At 35.3% G+C, this 18,514-nt stretch overlaps 1 protein-coding gene across 5 annotated transcripts in view; it reads left to right on the forward strand.

The window, feature by feature from the left end:
- Window positions 1-18,514, forward strand: part of DENND4A (DENN domain containing 4A) — a 133,879-nt gene that overhangs the window by 64,820 nt on the left and 50,545 nt on the right. For all 5 annotated transcript variants that reach the window (XM_060097149.1, XM_060097148.1, XM_060097151.1 and 2 more), the window contains 7 exons: window positions 2,377-2,443; window positions 3,839-3,897; window positions 6,249-6,393; window positions 6,655-6,830; window positions 11,289-11,389; window positions 13,158-13,376; window positions 13,932-14,077. In XM_060097149.1, coding sequence (XP_059953132.1) covers window positions 2,377-2,443; window positions 3,839-3,897; window positions 6,249-6,393; window positions 6,655-6,830; window positions 11,289-11,389; window positions 13,158-13,376; window positions 13,932-14,077 — 913 coding nt within the window. The remainder of the gene's footprint in view (window positions 1-2,376; window positions 2,444-3,838; window positions 3,898-6,248; window positions 6,394-6,654; window positions 6,831-11,288; window positions 11,390-13,157; window positions 13,377-13,931; window positions 14,078-18,514) is intronic.

Here is an 18,514-nt window from a genome sequence, read left to right on the forward strand (position 1 = left end):
TTGCAATATGTTGTTTTGGTTGACGTAATGAAAAAAACATGGCCTCACACAAATATGTATGTGGAAAAGGGAGGGCATTTGAATAGTCTTTTCAGAAAATTGTGGATTTTCTTTTTTGACAGTGCACCAAAACTTGACAAGTATAGTTTATAATAGGTTACTGTCAATGTGGAATCTAAAACTTTAATGATGAACTTTCTCTGTTACAGTAAAATCTATTGGTCTATCTCTTTGAGTGGAACTTTTATACATGTGTGATTTTGTACCATCGTACATTGGTCATTTGGAAAATACTGGTTCACTGAGTTAACATAGATACATCTCGCTATCAAAATTCAAAAATCAGATTTGTGAATATAACCACCTACATCAGAAAAATTTTTGAGTATTGAGAAATTGTCAAGTTTATGGTAGCAAGATTCTAATTTTCACTTGAAAGCTTGAATTTATTTACTTATTTGTTTGTTTGTTCCTCCTTTGGGGTTAACTGAGAAAAAGGTTTTAGTATTCCATTTTGATTTCTCCCTTGACTTTAAAAGCAGCTTTATTGAAATATAATTCACATATCACACAGTTCACCCATTTAAATTAGTATACAATTCAATTTTTTTTAAAACATGCATTCACAGGGTATACAACCATTACCAAAATCTAATTTTAGAACATTTTCATCCCCTAAAAGAAACCCCATGCCCATTAGGTGTCCTGCCCCATTCCCCGCTCATCCACTCAGCTCTAAGCAACTTACGTGGTCTTCTTTGACTGGATCCTTTCATCTTTTTGTAATGTTTCCAAGGTTCATCCGTATTATAGCATGTGACAGTACTATATTTCTTTTTATTGGAAAGCTTGAATTTAATTATTGGCAACAAGTACTGTACGTTATTTTTCTTGAAGCAATAGCCTCACTTCGTTCATTTTAATGTAGAAAATATCTACTGAATACCCACATTGGATAACGTTAATATGTCTTTTGTTCTTTCAAGGAAAAATGGCATTCTATGGAAACACAGCAAAACAAAAACAGCTAATTCACTCACAACTCAGTCACACAAGTGCTCTTCCTCACGACAAACATCGTACTCCTGTATGCAGCAGAAGTGCTTTATGCATTCTTCCCCTTTCATCACACAGATTATTTATAAGTATACACTGCAGAGTCAAAATTTAATAAAATTAATAGCATTTACTGCTTCATCCGAGACATTCTTAAGTGAAACTGAATACAACAGCTACAGTTCAGTGCCATTTCCTTGATTCATAGTAAGGGGCAGCAGTTTTATCCACAATGCTTTTGCACCATCAGTGCAAATATCAACACAGTGAAAATGGCAAACGGTGTCTTTAAAAAGTACCTTTGACCTTGCAGATTCTCCCTGAATGGGTCTTGGGGATCTTTAGGTATTCATGAATCACACTTTGTTTTCTACTATTCTAACTATTTCACATAATGCAAGCAGATATGTGTCCTCTGGAACTCATTCCCCTTATCTTTTTGTTCTTAGATTGAGAGTATCTTAATAGTAGAAACTGGTAGTATATGGCTTTTTAAAAAATAATTCCCAACATGTCTGGCAGTATCTTATATATAGCAGGCAGTCAAAACATGTTTGTAAGAAATTAATAATTTTCTCTTCTGATGTTTTGTATCCAGTTGAAATTATCTCAGTTCTGAAACCAAGATGATTTGGAAATAGTTTAAAAGTAATAGAGAAATAAAAGAACTCATTCCTTAAGAAAGGATTGTTCACTATTGCTGCCTTTTTTCTTTTCCATGGTGTTCAAAACAAAACCCATCAATCTAGATTTTTATCTGTTCTCTTCTGGGGAAAAACCCCATAAAATCAGTAATAGAATTTTTAACCTATTGTTAATAGAAAGTATATTGTTCATGTTTTAGAAACAGTTAAACTCTTTCATTTTTCTGTAGTACTCAGTGGTTGCTTCATTTTTAGAATATGAGCAATTGACTAAAAAGTATATTGCTTCATTTTTAAAAAATGAGCAATTGACTAAAAAGTATATGCAAGAATTAGCTTCTTTGGTAATGTCCACATCTCTGATACATTGTTTGTTATCTTCTTAGGGAGAGGTAGAAGTTACAGTGGCTTTTCAGACATTAATAACACAAGCGTTATTGAATGTGAGAAAGTATTAATATGAAAAGTTTGTGGGTGGGTTTAGATAGAAGCAACTTTCCTGGGACAAATGATTTTTGGTTGTTGTTTGTTCACTTGCTTTTGTAGTAGCAAGGATTTCGAAATTATAGGTACACAGAGCTTTTGACTCAACCTGGACTTGTGGTGACATGTTGACCTTTATAGCATATAGTATTCACTTTGGAATCAATCAGGTGTTTGTTTGTTTGTTTTTAAGGCATATTTCTCATTTTATGCATAAAGTTCCTTTTCCATCTCCTCAGAGACCACGGATTTTAGTTCAGGTAAGATTTTCATGATGTAAGTGCCCTGTTAAATAATTATTGACTCTGTCAAAATGTACCATAAGAATAACAATTTTATATGGGTAAAAAAAATCAAATGAAATCAAAAGAGAACCAGATACTGTTTTACGTTGGAGTTTGGACCCTTATGGTTCTATTAACTGCCTCCCAGACAGACATCTAATGTTTCCTCTTAGATAAAGCGTTGCAGAGTTAAAGAAGTAGACAGCAGTAGATGTTTTGAACACGTAAAAAGGCACTGCTTTCCCTAAATTTATTCTTGGTATTTGAACATTTGTGCCTTTGGCACTTATTCCCTAAGTTAAATGTATTAGAAGAGATAAAAGAAAAAGCTGTATGTTTTCATATATTGAAGGAAGAATTGCTCATATCTTTGTGAGAGGAGGAAGTTTAAAGTGAACATAAATTATTTTCTCCATCTCTTTTCCCTGTTGACTTTATCTTTCATCTTTTATTTACATTTCTTTTTTGTCTATGCTCTTTATATGTAAGTTGTCTTTTGAATCTATTTAATCACGATTTTTGAAGTGATTTTGAGAAATTATTTCATGTATTATCACTATATGTGCCTTGTATTTATCACAGCCCTTAATGGAGTATCATTCAAAATTAGAAATCATTTATAAATACATATTTGCAAATTGGTATAAATCTGCATAAAATTTTAAATGTAGATTAAATTAATTGCATTAATATATTGATACAGATTAAATGTCTAGAAAAATATCATTTTGATAAGCTTTATAAGTAGTCTGCATATCTACATATCATCCCAAGTTACTTCTTGCTATTTAGTGCCAGAATACATATAGCACACTCAGTTTGAATACACATAAAAGATATGTTTTATAGCAGAAGTTGGCAAGTTTTTTACGTTGAGGCCGAAACAGTGTTTCAGTCTTTACAGTAAAGGCCATACTGTCTCTCTGGAAACTATTCAGCTCTGCTTTCATTGCACAAAAGCACCTATAGGTAACATGTAAACAAATGTGCATGGCTTTATTTTAATAAGACTTTATTTATAAAAGCAGGTGGCCTGTGGATTTGCCTTGAGGCCATAGGTTTGCTAACTCTGGTTTTACCGTATTAAATGAATAATTTAGTCTCTCGACACAGATTTGTTAAATGGCAGGGAAATGTTGAGAAACAGAAGAAAAGAGATAGGATTCAGAGTAAGAAGAGTTAGTAGTTAGAAGAGGTCAGTCATCAGGACATATTTTTCAGGATCTTAGTGATATACATGGTTCCTATACTGGTGAATGGGGATATTGAAACTTTATGGGCATCGTCTATATATATATGTTTTTTTCTGGAAGGTGGTGTTTTAAAGTTCATCTTTATATTTCAAATACTTTATTTTAAATCTATTTTCAGTTATCACCACATGATAATCTGATTCTCAGTCAGCCTGTTTCTTCACCTCTTCCGCTAAGGCAAGTAAAACTTCATTTGTGTTTCTCTAAATGTAGGGTGAGCTAAAGTAACATTCAAGTATTTTCTCTCTTTCCTGGGGAAAATTGCAAGTGTCGATGGAAATACTTCTCATTTAATTGTTTCTTACCTAAATTTCTTTTACTTAACAGTGAGGTTAAGGGTCTTAAAGAACACAGAAAAACTTTTACAATAGTGTTTGGTATTTTGTGTATCCACTTATTATGATTAAGTACATACAACTACATAAATACGTATATATGTCTGTAGATTATGAAAACAATATCTTTTTAGCTTTAAATATCCTCTGAAGAACATTCAAATGCAATTAATCGTAAATTTAACCCCCAAATAAAAAGTTACTTATAAATACTAGCCCATGGAATAGAATAATGTATTTCATCACCTTAAAAGTTCAGAGAGATTATGAAATATGTTTTTTCTTAAATATCATTTCTTGAAATTTAATTAGCTGTGTAATTTTTCTAGCAGGGAAATAGTTACAATATAATTAAGTTATTTTGTAGCACATACCTAAGGGAGACCAGCTGCCATCTTTGACATTAATTTTGTAAGAATTGCAGATTATTTCATCACCAGGTCTTGGCCCAGAGTGACCAGTGTTTTCTTAACTTTTGTTTGAGCTGAGAATAAATTAGAAATACTGACTGAGACTACTTTAAAACAATTCTACATTACCCAAGAGCCTTTTTTTATTTTTTGGTAATGGCTTTATTGATATATAATTCACATACCATACAATTCACCCAGTTAAATTGTACAATTCAATGATGACATTCACAGACTTCTGCAACTATCACTATAATCAATTTTAGAACATTTTCATAGCTCCAGAAAAACCCTGTACCCTTTAGCAGTTACCCTCCCTTACCCCTCCCATCCCTATATATACAAACACACACACACACCCCCTTCCCAGCCCTAGGCAACTGCTGATCTGCTTCTTTTGCTTCAGATTTGCCTGTCCTGGACATTTCATATAAATGGAATCATATAAAATGTGGCCTTTTGTGTTTGGCTTCTTTCACTTAGCATGTTTCCAATGTTTATCCACGTTATAGCATGTATCAGTTCTTCATTCCTTTTTATTTCCAACAAATATTTCAGTGTATGGATATACCACATTTTATTTATCCATTTATCAGTTGACAGACATTTGGGTTGTTTCTACTTTTGGGCTGCTATAAATAATGCTGCTATGAACATGCACAAGTTTTTTGTGGGCATATGTGTTTATTTCTCCAAGAGACTTTATTAGTTTTGGTTTATTTTTAAAAAGTTAATTCAGTGAAGCCAGTTATTTAACATTATAAAGATGAAATACTGGTTAGCTTACTGAATCATTTACTTTTTAAAAAATTGTTTTCAAAATTTATTTTTTTATTTTTGGCTGCGTTCAGTCTTTGTTGCTGTACGCAGGCTTTTCTCTAGTTGCGGTGGGCGGGGGCTACTCTTCATTGTGGTGCGCAGGCTTCTCATTGGGTGGCTTCTCTTGTTGCAGAGCACGGGCTCTAGGCGAGCAGGCTTCAGTAGTTGTGGCACTCGGGCTCAGTAGTTGTGGCTCATGGGCTCTAGCATGCAGGCTTTGTAGTTGTGGCACACGGGCTTAGTTGCTCCGCAGCATGTGGGATCTTCCCGGAGCAGGGCCTGAACCCGTGTCCCCTGCATTGGCAGGCAGACTCTTAACCACTGCACCACCAGGGAAGCCCAGAATCATTTACTTTGTTAATGCAGTATTTTGTTACCATGTACAATGTCTAAGTTTTGATTATTAATTTGCTTTGTATGTGTGTATCATCACTTAGTAGCTCTTAATTAATATTATCATTACAATAGTAAAGATAATCTAGCTATTTGTAAATCCAAATTTTGAGATGTGTATTTACCTTAAGGAAGTTGGGCCTGTAAGTCACGTATGTTTTCTGATAATTACAGAGGAAGATGAGCCATGTTAAAAAAAAAAAAGAAAAAAAACTTGCATTACACGATTTGCTTTCAACCAAAGCACCCCTCTTATACATTGAATTCTTTTTTTGAACTATCTACATGACAGATCTTTTTATATAAAATGAAGCAGATGACTTTTCATTTTCCATATTTAATACAATGCAGAAGAATCGAATGATTTCAGAACCTCATAAAACTTCATTATTTTCATAGTGTGTTTCTGATGCAGTGTTTTCCCTACATAAGAGCAACAGTCGTGTTTAAAGTTAAATATATAATATGAACTATAATCCTACCCTAATCGTGAACTTTTAAACATTATTTTGGGTAATGAGGTGTTTGATCTCTGTTTTTTTTAATTATATATTTTTGTTTGGATTTATAGTGGTGGCAAGTTTTCAACACTGCTTCAGAATTTAGGCCCTGAAAATGCTGTGACATTACTGGTGTTTGCAGTAACAGAACATAAGATTCTTATTCATTCCTTACGGCCTTCAGTGCTTACTAGTGTGACAGAAGCATTAGTGTCTGTGAGTATCACAGTTTCTTAGTAGCAGTCAGGTTCATTTTAAACCTAATTATTCCTATAATTTAAAACTGTTTTAATGCTTAACTAAAATTCAGAGTGTAACGCATTTCAACTTTCTGGCCATTAACACTAGTTGTAATTATTTAACAAGCATTATACTACTTTTGGTATAAATATTTAAAAGACAGTTTCGTGTGTGTGCTGATGAATTATGCTTCAATGTCAAACAGCTAAATATTCTCTTATCTTTTATTTATCCAAGATGATTTTCCCTTTCCACTGGCCATGCCCCTATGTTCCTCTCTGCCCACTGGCTTTAGCAGATGTCTTGAGTGCACCATGTCCATTCATAGTAGGAATTGATTCAAGATACTTTGATCTCTATGACCCTCCACCAGATGTCAGTTGTGTTGACCTAGATACCAACACAATTTCTCAGTAAGTTCATTTTAATGATTCTACTTCCAGTAATTTACAACTTTGTAGTGTATGTATGTAAATGTATATTTTGTGAATGCTAACTAGAATTCTTTTGAGCTATGTTGTTTTTATATTTGGGGTCTTTACCATCTTTGAATCAGTTCTTACTATACTTTGATGGGATACGTTTAGTGTATTAGAGAAGGTTTTAATCCTCAGCTCTTTCAATATTTGAGAAATATTATAATCTTATGCTTACTTAGAAATTTATGTAAGAAATGTAAATTTTTACATTTTATAATTTTTATAATTTTTTATAATTTTTAAATAATTTTTTAATAATTTTTTCTCTCTCTATTGGAATAATATTTAAGTTGTAGCTAAGCTACTGGAACTGTATACTTACAGCTTTTTTATAATTCAGTGTTTTCTCTTGTATTATTTATTTTCAGTTTAATCATACTTAAGCTCTTCAGGGAAGAGGAAATTGATGCAATACCACGTTGCATCCACAGGATATACTTAAAATAACTGCAAGTTACCCTATTAGTAAAGCCCAAAAGCTAGTATACCTTTTACAATTTAAGTACGTATTTGTGAGATAGGTTTTTCTCCATTTTTAAATAAGCATGTTTCATATTAAAGCCTTTTGATTTAATTCTGAAATCTTACATTAATTCTAGTATTGTTATATGTCAAAACCTCAACTGCCTAAACCATTAGAAAAGTTTAGCAGAAAATAATTTTCTTTTATAAGGCATGTATGCTTTCAAAAGCCTAACCAAGAAAATATGGGATGTACTTTGGCATTAAAGCCATTTTATATATGGGATAAATAGCATCAAAGATTCTTTACCATGAACATTTCATACTTTACCAGAAATATTTAATTCTTCAAATATTAAAGTAGTATCTTTTTTTTTGGCCAATTGTTAATGTTACATGACATAATGTTTTTAAAAATTGAAATTCAAGGTGGTAAATAAGTATATACGTTTTCTCTCTTTTTATACTTTTATACTTTTCCTCAATTTGTTAAAAGAGTTTTTTTCTTATTATTTTAACTTTGTTTTGATCACTAATGGTTAAAGAATCAAAGAAACATGACTTGTTTGCACTCATCAGTGGTCTTCCTTCTTGGTTTTATCGCCTTTCCAAACCTATGGGAAGACTAAACTAGTGAATTAATAGCTTTCTACTTTCCTTCATCGTGAATTTCTGGAGCCTCAACCTGAAATTTGAAAGAAAAATCTGAGTATGAAATTTGTGGTTTCCTTTTCCCTTCTCTGACTCATAAATACATAAAATAAGGAATATATTATGAATGTCGAGAAATTTCTGAAGAAAGGGAAATTAATATCTGATATGTACTAGTCATAAAGCTGTATGCATAGCCTAAGGTATCTCATATTATTCTCTGTATTTTGTGAGGTAGTTTTTACTAACCAGTCTGACAGACAGATAAGAAAACCAAAGCTTAGATTTTTAAGTAATTTATAAAAAGGCACATAACAATACTGCCAGAACTGATTTTGAAACTGTCATTGTCTGACTCTATAACTATTACTTCTGCCACTAATTACTGGCTTACTACTTATGCAATAGTAATCCTATAAATGGAACTCACTATGAATAAAAATGCAGAAGGCTGTCATAGATCCAAACTCAGGTACTAAATAAAATTCCTTTTTTTAAAAAAATATATTTATTTTTGGCTGCATTGGGTCTTCATTGCTGCACGCAGGCATTCTCTAGTTGCAGCAAGCGAAGGCCACTCTGTTGTGGTGCACAGGCTTCTCATTGCGGTGGCTTCTCTTGTTGCAGAGCACGGGCTCTAGGTGCTTGGGCTTAGTAGTTGTGGCACATGAGCTCAGTAGTTGTGGCTCACGGGCTCTAGAGCGTAGGCTCAGTAGTCGTGGCACATGGGTTTAGTTGCTCCGCGGCATGTGGAATCTTCCTGGACCAGGGCTCGAACCCTTGTCCCCTGCATTGGCAGGCGGATTCTTAACCGCTGCGTTACCAGGGAAGTCCCTCGATAAAACTCTTCTCCCGAGCCAAGTTTTACAGTGATGATATCAAGGGCAAGAGGAGGAAATTATGTGAGTAAATAATAGTAATTTGATGAAATGATACCAAATTACTGTTCATTCACTTATGCTACAGACACCTCTTGAGTGCCTTTTTTTTTTTTTTGCTAGGCACTGGGAATAAAAAGACAAACCAGATATACTCCATTCTCTTAAGTTGCTAATCTAGTTAGCAAGGCAGGCACACACACAGTGAATGCTAAGTCACAGTAGGAGTGCTGTGTTTTGAAGTTTTAGCAAGAAAATAATGTCAAAAGTGTTTTTACATTGTGTTCTCACTTTAATACAGGGTTCCATAGTCCTGGTCACATTATAGATGAAATAAAATCTCACAGCAGGACATCTGCCGTTTGACCCTGCCCTATCTGTATTTTATTATCATTGTGGAAAGATAGGGTAGATTCCAAGACAGTTCTTCTTTGTCAGCTTAAGCTTTCCCATCCACTCTTTTTTTCTTTCAAAGTAATATTTGACCTTTTTGTTCTATGGGAAGTTTAAGGAACATTAAAAAAAAAAAGTTCAGCAATTCCATTTCACACCGGTGCTATGATGTTGTCTTTGGTGGTTAGAGCATAAGTGATTTACTTTTCTTCTCCTTTTTCTCTGCATTTTTCACGTTTCCTAAAATGAGTATTTATTGCTTTTGAAATAGAAAAAAGATTTAATAAATAGAGAGTGGAATCAACAAAGCTATAGTTAAGTCCGAAAGCTTTATCATGTTTTATCACCATGCTCTTTTCTTCTCCTACTCCATATATAGTTTAAAGATTATGGGCTTCCCTGGTGGCTCAGTGGTTAAGAATCTGCCTGCCAATGCAGGGGACAAGGGTTCAAGCCCTGGTCCGGGAAGATCCTACATGCCATGGAGCAGCTAAACCCATGTGCCACGACTACTGAGCCTGCACTCTAGAGCCTGTGAGCCACAACTACTGAGCCCACGTGCCTCAACTTCTGAAGCCCGTGTGCCTGGAGCCCATGCTCCGCAACAAGAGAAGCCATCGTGGTGAGAGGCCCGCGCACTGCAACAAAGAGTGGCCCCCGCTCGCCGCAACTAGAGAAAGCCCGCGTGCAGCAACAAAGACCCAACGCAACCAAAAATAAAAATAAATAACATAAATTTTTTTAAAAAAAGGATTAACTGTGTTGTAAAGGTTGTATAAAGGAGATTATAGGAGTTCATCTAGAAACAAAGATATCACTGTCAAGCTGATGTCCTCTTTTATAGTTATAAAAGTATTTTGGAGTGTTACACTTTATTCAAATAATCTAATATTTTTTAATTAATTTGTTTATTTTTTATTTATTTATTATTTTTGGCTGTGTTGGGTCTTCGTTGCTGCACATGGGCTTTCTCTAGTTGCAGCGAGTGGGGGCTACTCTTCATCTCAGTGCATGGGCTTCTCATTGCAGTGGCTTCTCTTGTGGAGCACAGGCTCTAGGTGCGTGGGCTTCAGTAGTTGTGACGTGCGGGCTTCAGTAGTTGTGACGTGCGGGCTTCATAGTTGTGGCACATGGGCTTAGTTGCTCCGCAGCATGTGGGATCTTACAGGACCAGGGCTCGAACCCATGTCCCCTGCATTGGCAGGCAGATTCTTAACCACTGTGCCACCAGGGAAGCCCAAATAATCTAATATTATAGATTATTTCTTTTCTGAAAGAAACAAAGCTAAATTTTACTTATATTTTTAGGAAACTAAATATTTGTATATACCGAAGTATTTTGATAAGCTTTATGGATCATAAGTTCATTGAAAGTTTTCTACAGTGCTTTGTCTTAGAGTATATAAGAAAAAATCTCCTAATAGTAGGATTTTCCCAATATTTAGGTGTCTAAAGACTCTTAGATGAGATTAAGAGTAATGGCCATGGGGCCTCCCTGGTGGCGCAAGTGGTTGGGAGTCCGCCTGCCGATGCAGGGGATACGGGTTCGTGCCCCGGTCTGGGAGGATCCCATATGCCGCAGAGCGGCTGGGCCCGTGAGCCATGGCCGCTGAGCCTGCGCGTCCGGAGCCTGTGCTCCGCAACGGGGGAGGCCACAACAGTGAGAGGCCCGCATACCGCAAAAAAAAAAAAAAAAAAAAAAAAAAGAGTAATGGCCACCACATTAAGTTTTGTAGTGATTTGCATGATTCCAAAGCAGGTGGAATTGACTCAATATAAACATAATTTAATACAGGGTTCTACTCTCATATAAATTAATTTTTAAGTATTAAACACTCCAATTTACCCCTGTAGTATTTTTCTTCTGTTAAGTAGAATATTTTGTATATTTTATTTTTGTTCAATGTGTTTTCTCTTTTCCCCTTTTTATGAATAACAGATATATACCCACCCCTGCCCCACCCCAAGTTAATCTGACAAATATATTATTGTTATCATTTACTCTCAGAACTGGTGATAAGAAAAATGTAGCCTGGAAGGTACTTCCAAAGAAACCATGTAAAAATCTGATGAACACACTGAATAATTTGCACCAGCAGTTGGCAAAATGTAAGTGTATAATTTATTTAAAGGAAGTAATTTAATCTGAAGAAAGGACTCCAGCAGCTTTGCCTTACTTGTAAAAGGATGGTGTTTACCTAAAGGAAAGTGGTTTTACAATCTTAAAGGCAAATGAACATTAAAGCAAAATTTTTTAGAAGCTGAATGGGAGATTTACAAAATTTATATTTTACATCATAATAAAATTCAAAAAGATTAAGGTGATTATTTTCAAATACTATGGAAAAAATACTGGTTTCTACTTGTATATTTTCTTTATACATAGAATAGAAAGTTAGTTTTGAAAATCTAAGACAGATGGTTTAAATTACATTAGAAAATGCTGATGATTCTTGTGGGTTGAAAGCAAGGTCATGTGCTTTTCACCTTCAGTAGATCTTAATGCTGTGCTTACCTCAAATAATTTGAAAATAGAAGCTTGCCAAAAGCATTCGGAACTTAATTAAAGTGAAAATAGATTAGGATATGGAGAATTTCAGTTCAAAGCTTACAATAAGAGTATCTTGATAGTGATCCAGAACTACCAGTAAGAGGAATTAAGCCTTCATTTATCTAATCCTCTTGGTATTTTATACCAACAGTCCATTCAGGGTTCATAATTTAATACTTATTGTATAAAAAATGGTCAGTAATGGTGCAGCAATATTTGAGGTTCTCATTTATGTATTAGGTGAAATATAAACATGGGAGGTGGCCTACATCCTCGAGGGTTCAAGGGTGCCTATAGAATAGTTGGAAAGAGACATGGAAAAAGACAGCGTTTACAAAGTAAACCTTATAACAAGTAGATAATCCGGAAGTGGCTCATAAGTATTGGGATATGAAAAAATGACATCAAATGGAACAAATTTTATACTATGGAACAAATAAATTATGTATGGAATTTTATTTAAGCTACTTAGTTAATTGCTTTCTAAAAATTTATGAGCTTCTTTTGAATAGCTGAGAAGTCCAGCAGCTTTTGTAGCAATATTTAAGTATTATTAAAATAAGTGAAATAACCCATCTAGCTGTACTGAAGGGCAGAATCTTACAGCTTAAAATTACAGGTTTTAACAATACTGATATTGTTATTCAGGATTATATATCACTTTACAGCTTCAGAGCACTTTCACATACATTCTTTTGTCTTTACAACTGTGAAGATACTAAGTTTGAGGGAGGTAGCTTGTCAGAGATCATACAGTTAATAAAGATGAAGCTAGGATTAAGACCTAGGCCTTCATTCCAGTGCCCACGTGCTTTTACTTTTTTAAACAATAAGAACTCCAAAAGAACCTCCCTAAGATGATTTATTGTTCCTCATATTTTAAGAAGTTTTAAAATTTTGAGGCAATCACAAACTTTGTTTCTGTGACCTTTTGAGAATAGATGTCCCCATCATCTCCAAATAGAGCGTATTTCCTACCAATAAGTACATTCTGTATCACTACAGTATGCTATAACCATGAAAATCAGGAAGTTAACATTGAGCATTACTACCATCCTTATCCTCAGACCAAATCAAGTTTTGCTAGGGTTATATATTAAGGAGTTATGTAAACAAAGGGTTGAAGTAGCTTGAGCCCTTTTGAAAACACATTTATTATTTTTCTTTCAATTTTATTGAGATATAATTGACATACAGGACTGTACAAGTTTAAGGTATGCAGCATAATGACTTGAATTACATATGCAATGGATTTATAATTGATACCACTATGAACATTAATTTTGACAGTTCTGGGGAAAACATTAACACTGTATTTCTTCACAGTGCAGCAGAGACCAAGAGACGATGGACTAATGGACTTAGCAATGAATGATTATGATTTTAATTCTGGAAAGAGGTTGCACATGATAGATTTGGAAATCCAGGAGGCATTTTTGTGTTTCATGGCCTCTATTTTAAAAGGTTATAGATCATACTTAAGACCAATAACACAAGCCCCATCTGAGACAGCCACAGATGCAGCCTCTCTTTTTGCCCTACAAGGTGAGTGATTGCATAGTACTACAGCTTTCCTGTTATTGAGCTTAACCTTGTGATGATTGCTTTCTGGGTTAGTAGCTCATATTTATCAAAATATACTTATCTATTTCAGGAGTATGTGAGTATCAACTCAGTTGGTAATCCATTTCCATAGGACTGGTTATTTCTCAGGCACATTAGATATAATCCCATTAGCAAAATATGCAGAAGAGACTATTTGAAAAGTACAGAGCTTCCTAACCATGTACCACTGCACTCTGTTGTGTCACAGATGTGTTAAGATATTGATGTTTTTAGCTTTCAGGGCAGCCCGGTGCTGTTGGGCAAGCAGAGGAGCCCCTGGGTTGGGGGATCTGAAAGATCTGGGTTCAAGTTCCTTTCCTATTGCTATCTTTATCAGGTCACTTCCCCTTCAGGGGTCTTAGTTTCTTTTTCTGCAAAATAGTAGGGTGTGGGGGGTATAGATGACATGGTTGATCTAGTTCCTTCTAGCTGAAAAATTCTCTGAATCTGTAAATGATATTATATATGCTAACATTACAAATTTATGTTGAATAGCTTTCTTAAGAAGCCGAGACCGGTCACATCAGAAATTCTATAACATGATGACCAAAACACAAATGTTTATTCGCTTCATTGAGGAATGTTCTTTTGTCAGTGATAAAGATGCAAGCCTGGCGTTTTTTGATGATTGTGTAGATAAAGTAAGTAATAGTATGTCTACAGTGCCGTAACTTATTTTGTGTGACTATTATAAATGTTAAGAGTTACAGTTTCTATTTATAACTTAACCAGCTTTTAACAAAATTTAAATTAATTCCATTTCATCACTGACCCTTTATTATGAAAGTTTTGGTGGCCTACTAGATGTTATAGACCACAACCTCTTAAGAGTACTTTGCAGGATTTTACCAAATTATGAATTTTATTTTAGCAACCAGGTCTGTAACACTGCCTGTCCACTTACAGACTATGGGAGTTTTGTCCAAGCCAATGGGCCTCTAACTTGATCATCCTTAATTTTCACCTCTCCTTTTGGTCTAAGGTGGATTGTCACATGCTGAGAGTAGGTGTAGAACATAACATTTCACCTGAATATTTCTACAATTTGGGAGTGCATTTGTAGCATAAATTAAGTGAATTAATTCTACTATATTAAATTCATGTGTGAAACCTTTCCTGCCCCTGTAGTCCGCTATCATTAGTGGGATAGAGCAAAGTGGGTATCCATGGTGGATAGAGAGGAGCTTGGGAAACAGTGGCTCAAAGAGGGGTGTCAAAACCTGAATGGGTGAAGGAGGAGCAGCCTAGCATGGGGTGTTGGAGCCCAAGCCAGGTGAGGAGAGCATCCATCCATGCAGGGGGTAGCCTAGCATGGGGGATCAGAGGACGAACAGGATAAAGAGAGTGTCCATGCTGGAGGACAGACTATTTCCAGGGGTCAGAACCTAAAGTGTGCGTCCATGCAGACGTGAGGACAGCACGGAGTGTCAGAGTCTAAGCAAGGCAAGGAAAGTGTCCCCACTGGGTAGGCCCAGCAAATGGGTTATCATAGTTTAATCTGGATGAGGGAGATGTCAGCCTGGTGGGGCAGAGGGTTGGTCTGGAAGGAGTTGTCAAAGCCAAATTAGGGTGAAGGAGTCATATGCATGGAGGAGGAGTGGTGTTGGAGATGGGAGATTGTTACATATGGAGGGATTGATCAAATAAATAAGTACCAAATGTGTCTTATAAAAATGATTTTCATCATGCAAGATGTAGAAGGAAAAACACCGCATTGGGAATCAGGAGAACTTTGATCTCAGCGTTCCTACTTGTGACTTTAGTCAAGTCAGTTAGTCTTTCTGTGTTGTGTTCTTATGTACGTTTTAAAAGTATTGTGAGGAGAAATCATTATAACTGCATATTTCACAGTGTTCAGAGTAGTGTTGTGTGAACTATAAAGTAGGAAAATTTATGACCATTTTTATATTTTTCTGGTTTTTATTCCAGTTTATAGATTAGTAGTTAATTTGGTTTTATTACTGCATGACGTAGAAATGTTCAACTTTTGAATGACTTACACATATGAAGAATAGGAACAAGTTCAGAGCCTTGTGGAGGAATTTATACTTTCCTTCAAATTGGAAGACCTGAGGGATGATTGATGTGGAGAAATACTGTTTCTGGTGCTGATAGAGAGTTAACAAGCTAAGATGCCCAGAAATATCCACCCTAGTCCTTGAAATGCTTTAGAATAGGGAAAAGATGGATATATGTCAGTATTTGCTTAGAACTCATAATTCATTTTCCCACAGAAACACTGATATATGTGGTGATTAGCTGTAGTTCAGATGGTGCATGGCTACAGTGTTGTGCTAGAAATATGTATTAAATTTCTTTTTGGTGGATTGATATTCTAACCACCTTTTAGGACATTTTTTAAAGTCCAAATTTATTGTAGTATAATATACAAACAATAAATGCACCTTTGAAGTGTGTAGTTTGATAAGTTTTGGCAAATATAGATTTCCATGTAACCATGACTCCAAAACATAGAACATTTCTATCACCCCAGAAAGGATATTGTTTTGAGGGGCAATTCATTTTCTGTATTTTGACTAACCTATTTGTAGACAGACTTTTTAAAAAAATTTTTTTTAATATTTATTGGACTTCCCTGGTGGTGCAGTGGTTAAGAATCCGCCTGCCAATGCAGGGTACACGGGTTCCCACATGCCACGGAGCAACTAATCCTGTGCGCCACAACTACTGAGCCTCCACTCTAGGGCCCAGGAACCACAACTACTGAGCCCACGAGCCACAGCTACTGAAGCCCGCGCACCTAGAACCTGTGCTCCACAACAAGAGAGGCCAAAGCAATGAGAAGCCCGTGCACTGCAACGAAGAATAGCCCCCTCTTGACACAACTGGAGAACGCCCGTGTACAGCAACAGAGACCCAACACAGCCATAAATAAATAAATAAATAAATTTTAAAAATGTTATTTATTTACTTATTTATTTATCTGGCTGCACCGGGTCTTAGTTGCGGCACATGGATCTTCATTGCCACATGCAGGAGCTTCGTTGCGGCATGTGGGATCTAGTTCCCTGAACAGGGATTGAACCTGGGCCCCCTGCATTGGGAGCACAAAGTCTTAACCGCTGGACCACCAGGGAAATCCCTATAGACAGACTTTTAGAACTCTGCCTTTTTGTAAGATGAGTTCTGCCTGCATAAAGCTTTGAAATCCTGTTTATTTTGAGAATTAATATTATAGCTCCTTGATAGTTTTGTCTTCATTGCAGCATTGTACTAAGAACATGGTTTTCAGTATTTTAATCAAATTTTTAAGTTTGCCTTATTTGGTGCTTATAAAGTTAAATATTAATAGAATAAATAAATAGAAATGTGTGCTTTAAATAGAAAAGGTGTACAATGAATAGAAGAGTATGCTTTAAAGAATAATTTCTCTAAACCCCTTTTTACAGGAATAATTGTGTTGGTTTTTGTAAATAAAAATGATGTTTCTGACCAGCATGTACCTTGAAGGTTTTTCCTTTATCGTGCTGGGCTTCCACTGGTCATCTGTATGTACTCACCGAGCTGCCATTGTGAACAGTGGCATGTATTTGGGTAACAGTTCCTTGTGCCAAGTCAACTGAATCATAAGGGACCAAGTTAGTGCCAGGGTTTTGCTAATAGCATGCTTTAGCCAATAGACTTATTAATCCACATAGGAATACTGAATTAGTTGGAAGAATCCAGTTAACAGTGCAGAAGAGAGAAATCTTATATTGTTCCATTTTACTTTTTGCTCATTTTATGTGTCTTGTTTTCACAAGTTTGTGTTTCAGCTAAGAGCTCATATAATAGTATCACATGGTTTAAAAAATACTCATTAAGGGGCTTCCCTGGTAGCACAGTGGTTGGGAGTCCTCCTGCCGAAGCAGGGGACACGGGTTCGTGCCCTGGTCTGGGAGGATCCCACATGCCGCGGAGCGGCTGGGCCCGTGAGCCATGGCCGCTGAGCCTGTGCGTCCGGAGCCTGTGCTCCACAACGGGAGAGGCCACAACAGTGAGAGGCCCGTGTACCGCAAAAAAAAAAACAACAAAAAAAACCTCATTAATATTGTAAGACATACATGACATAATTTTGCAAGGTACTTAGGGTATCATGTTCTAAGGGCGATATTTTATTACTGATAATTACTATATTATATTGTCTAGGATTTTCTGAAAATAGGTCACCTGTTATTTAGTTGATAAGAGTCAAAATGTGAGGCGTGACTGGAGTGATTGCTTAAAGAATATACATTCTGAGAAGTCTCAAAAAAGAAACAATCCAATGTGTAATTATTGTTTCTAGGCAGATTGTTTTCCTAAAATGCTATTTACCCATTCAAAGTCTAGATTCAACAAAATATCACTTATATATAATGGATTAATGTTATACTTAAAGATTTTGATGATTCCTAAGAAAATCAAAACTGAAAATAAACTCACTAAAACATAGTTACTTGTATTTGCTTTATTACAATTCAAGGAACTGTTTTATTAGAGAAAATAACAAAATGTAACAAAATCCAAAATATATCTTTTTTTTAGTTAAAAATGATATTATTTTATTTGTGATATCATAAAATATATCTTAATAACCTTATAGTGTGAGAGTAGAGGTTAATTGTATTCCTAGTATTATTAAGCAGAACTCTCTGAAATAATAAATAATTACACAGCGCTGTTACTACTTTTCATATTTTAATACCACAGTTTAAGTGCATTCAGCACAGCAAGTCAGTGCTTACTTTTAATCTGCAAACGGTTTTTGAATATCAGTAATACTTTTAAAATAGACATTCATGTGGGGTTATTCCTTAGTTGAGTGACTTTGAGCTTAATTTTTTAAGTGAACAGATCCCCTTACCTCTGGCAGTTTAGCTATGAAAAGTAAATAATATTAGATGCGCATTAAGTGCTTAAGATTGAGCAGAATCCATGACTAACATTGAACAGATATTAGATATATTCCTCTTTTGATCTTAGCCTATCCAAACAGAAAACATTTACCAACTTTTAAAAAGCTGGAGTGAGTAATCCTGAATAGGAGTAAGAAAAACAATGTATGAAAATTATTTGAGTTTCATTTATGACTAATT

Source organism: Mesoplodon densirostris, chromosome 4 (genome assembly GCF_025265405.1).
Source record: "Mesoplodon densirostris isolate mMesDen1 chromosome 4, mMesDen1 primary haplotype, whole genome shotgun sequence".
NCBI lineage: Eukaryota > Metazoa > Chordata > Mammalia > Artiodactyla > Ziphiidae > Mesoplodon > Mesoplodon densirostris.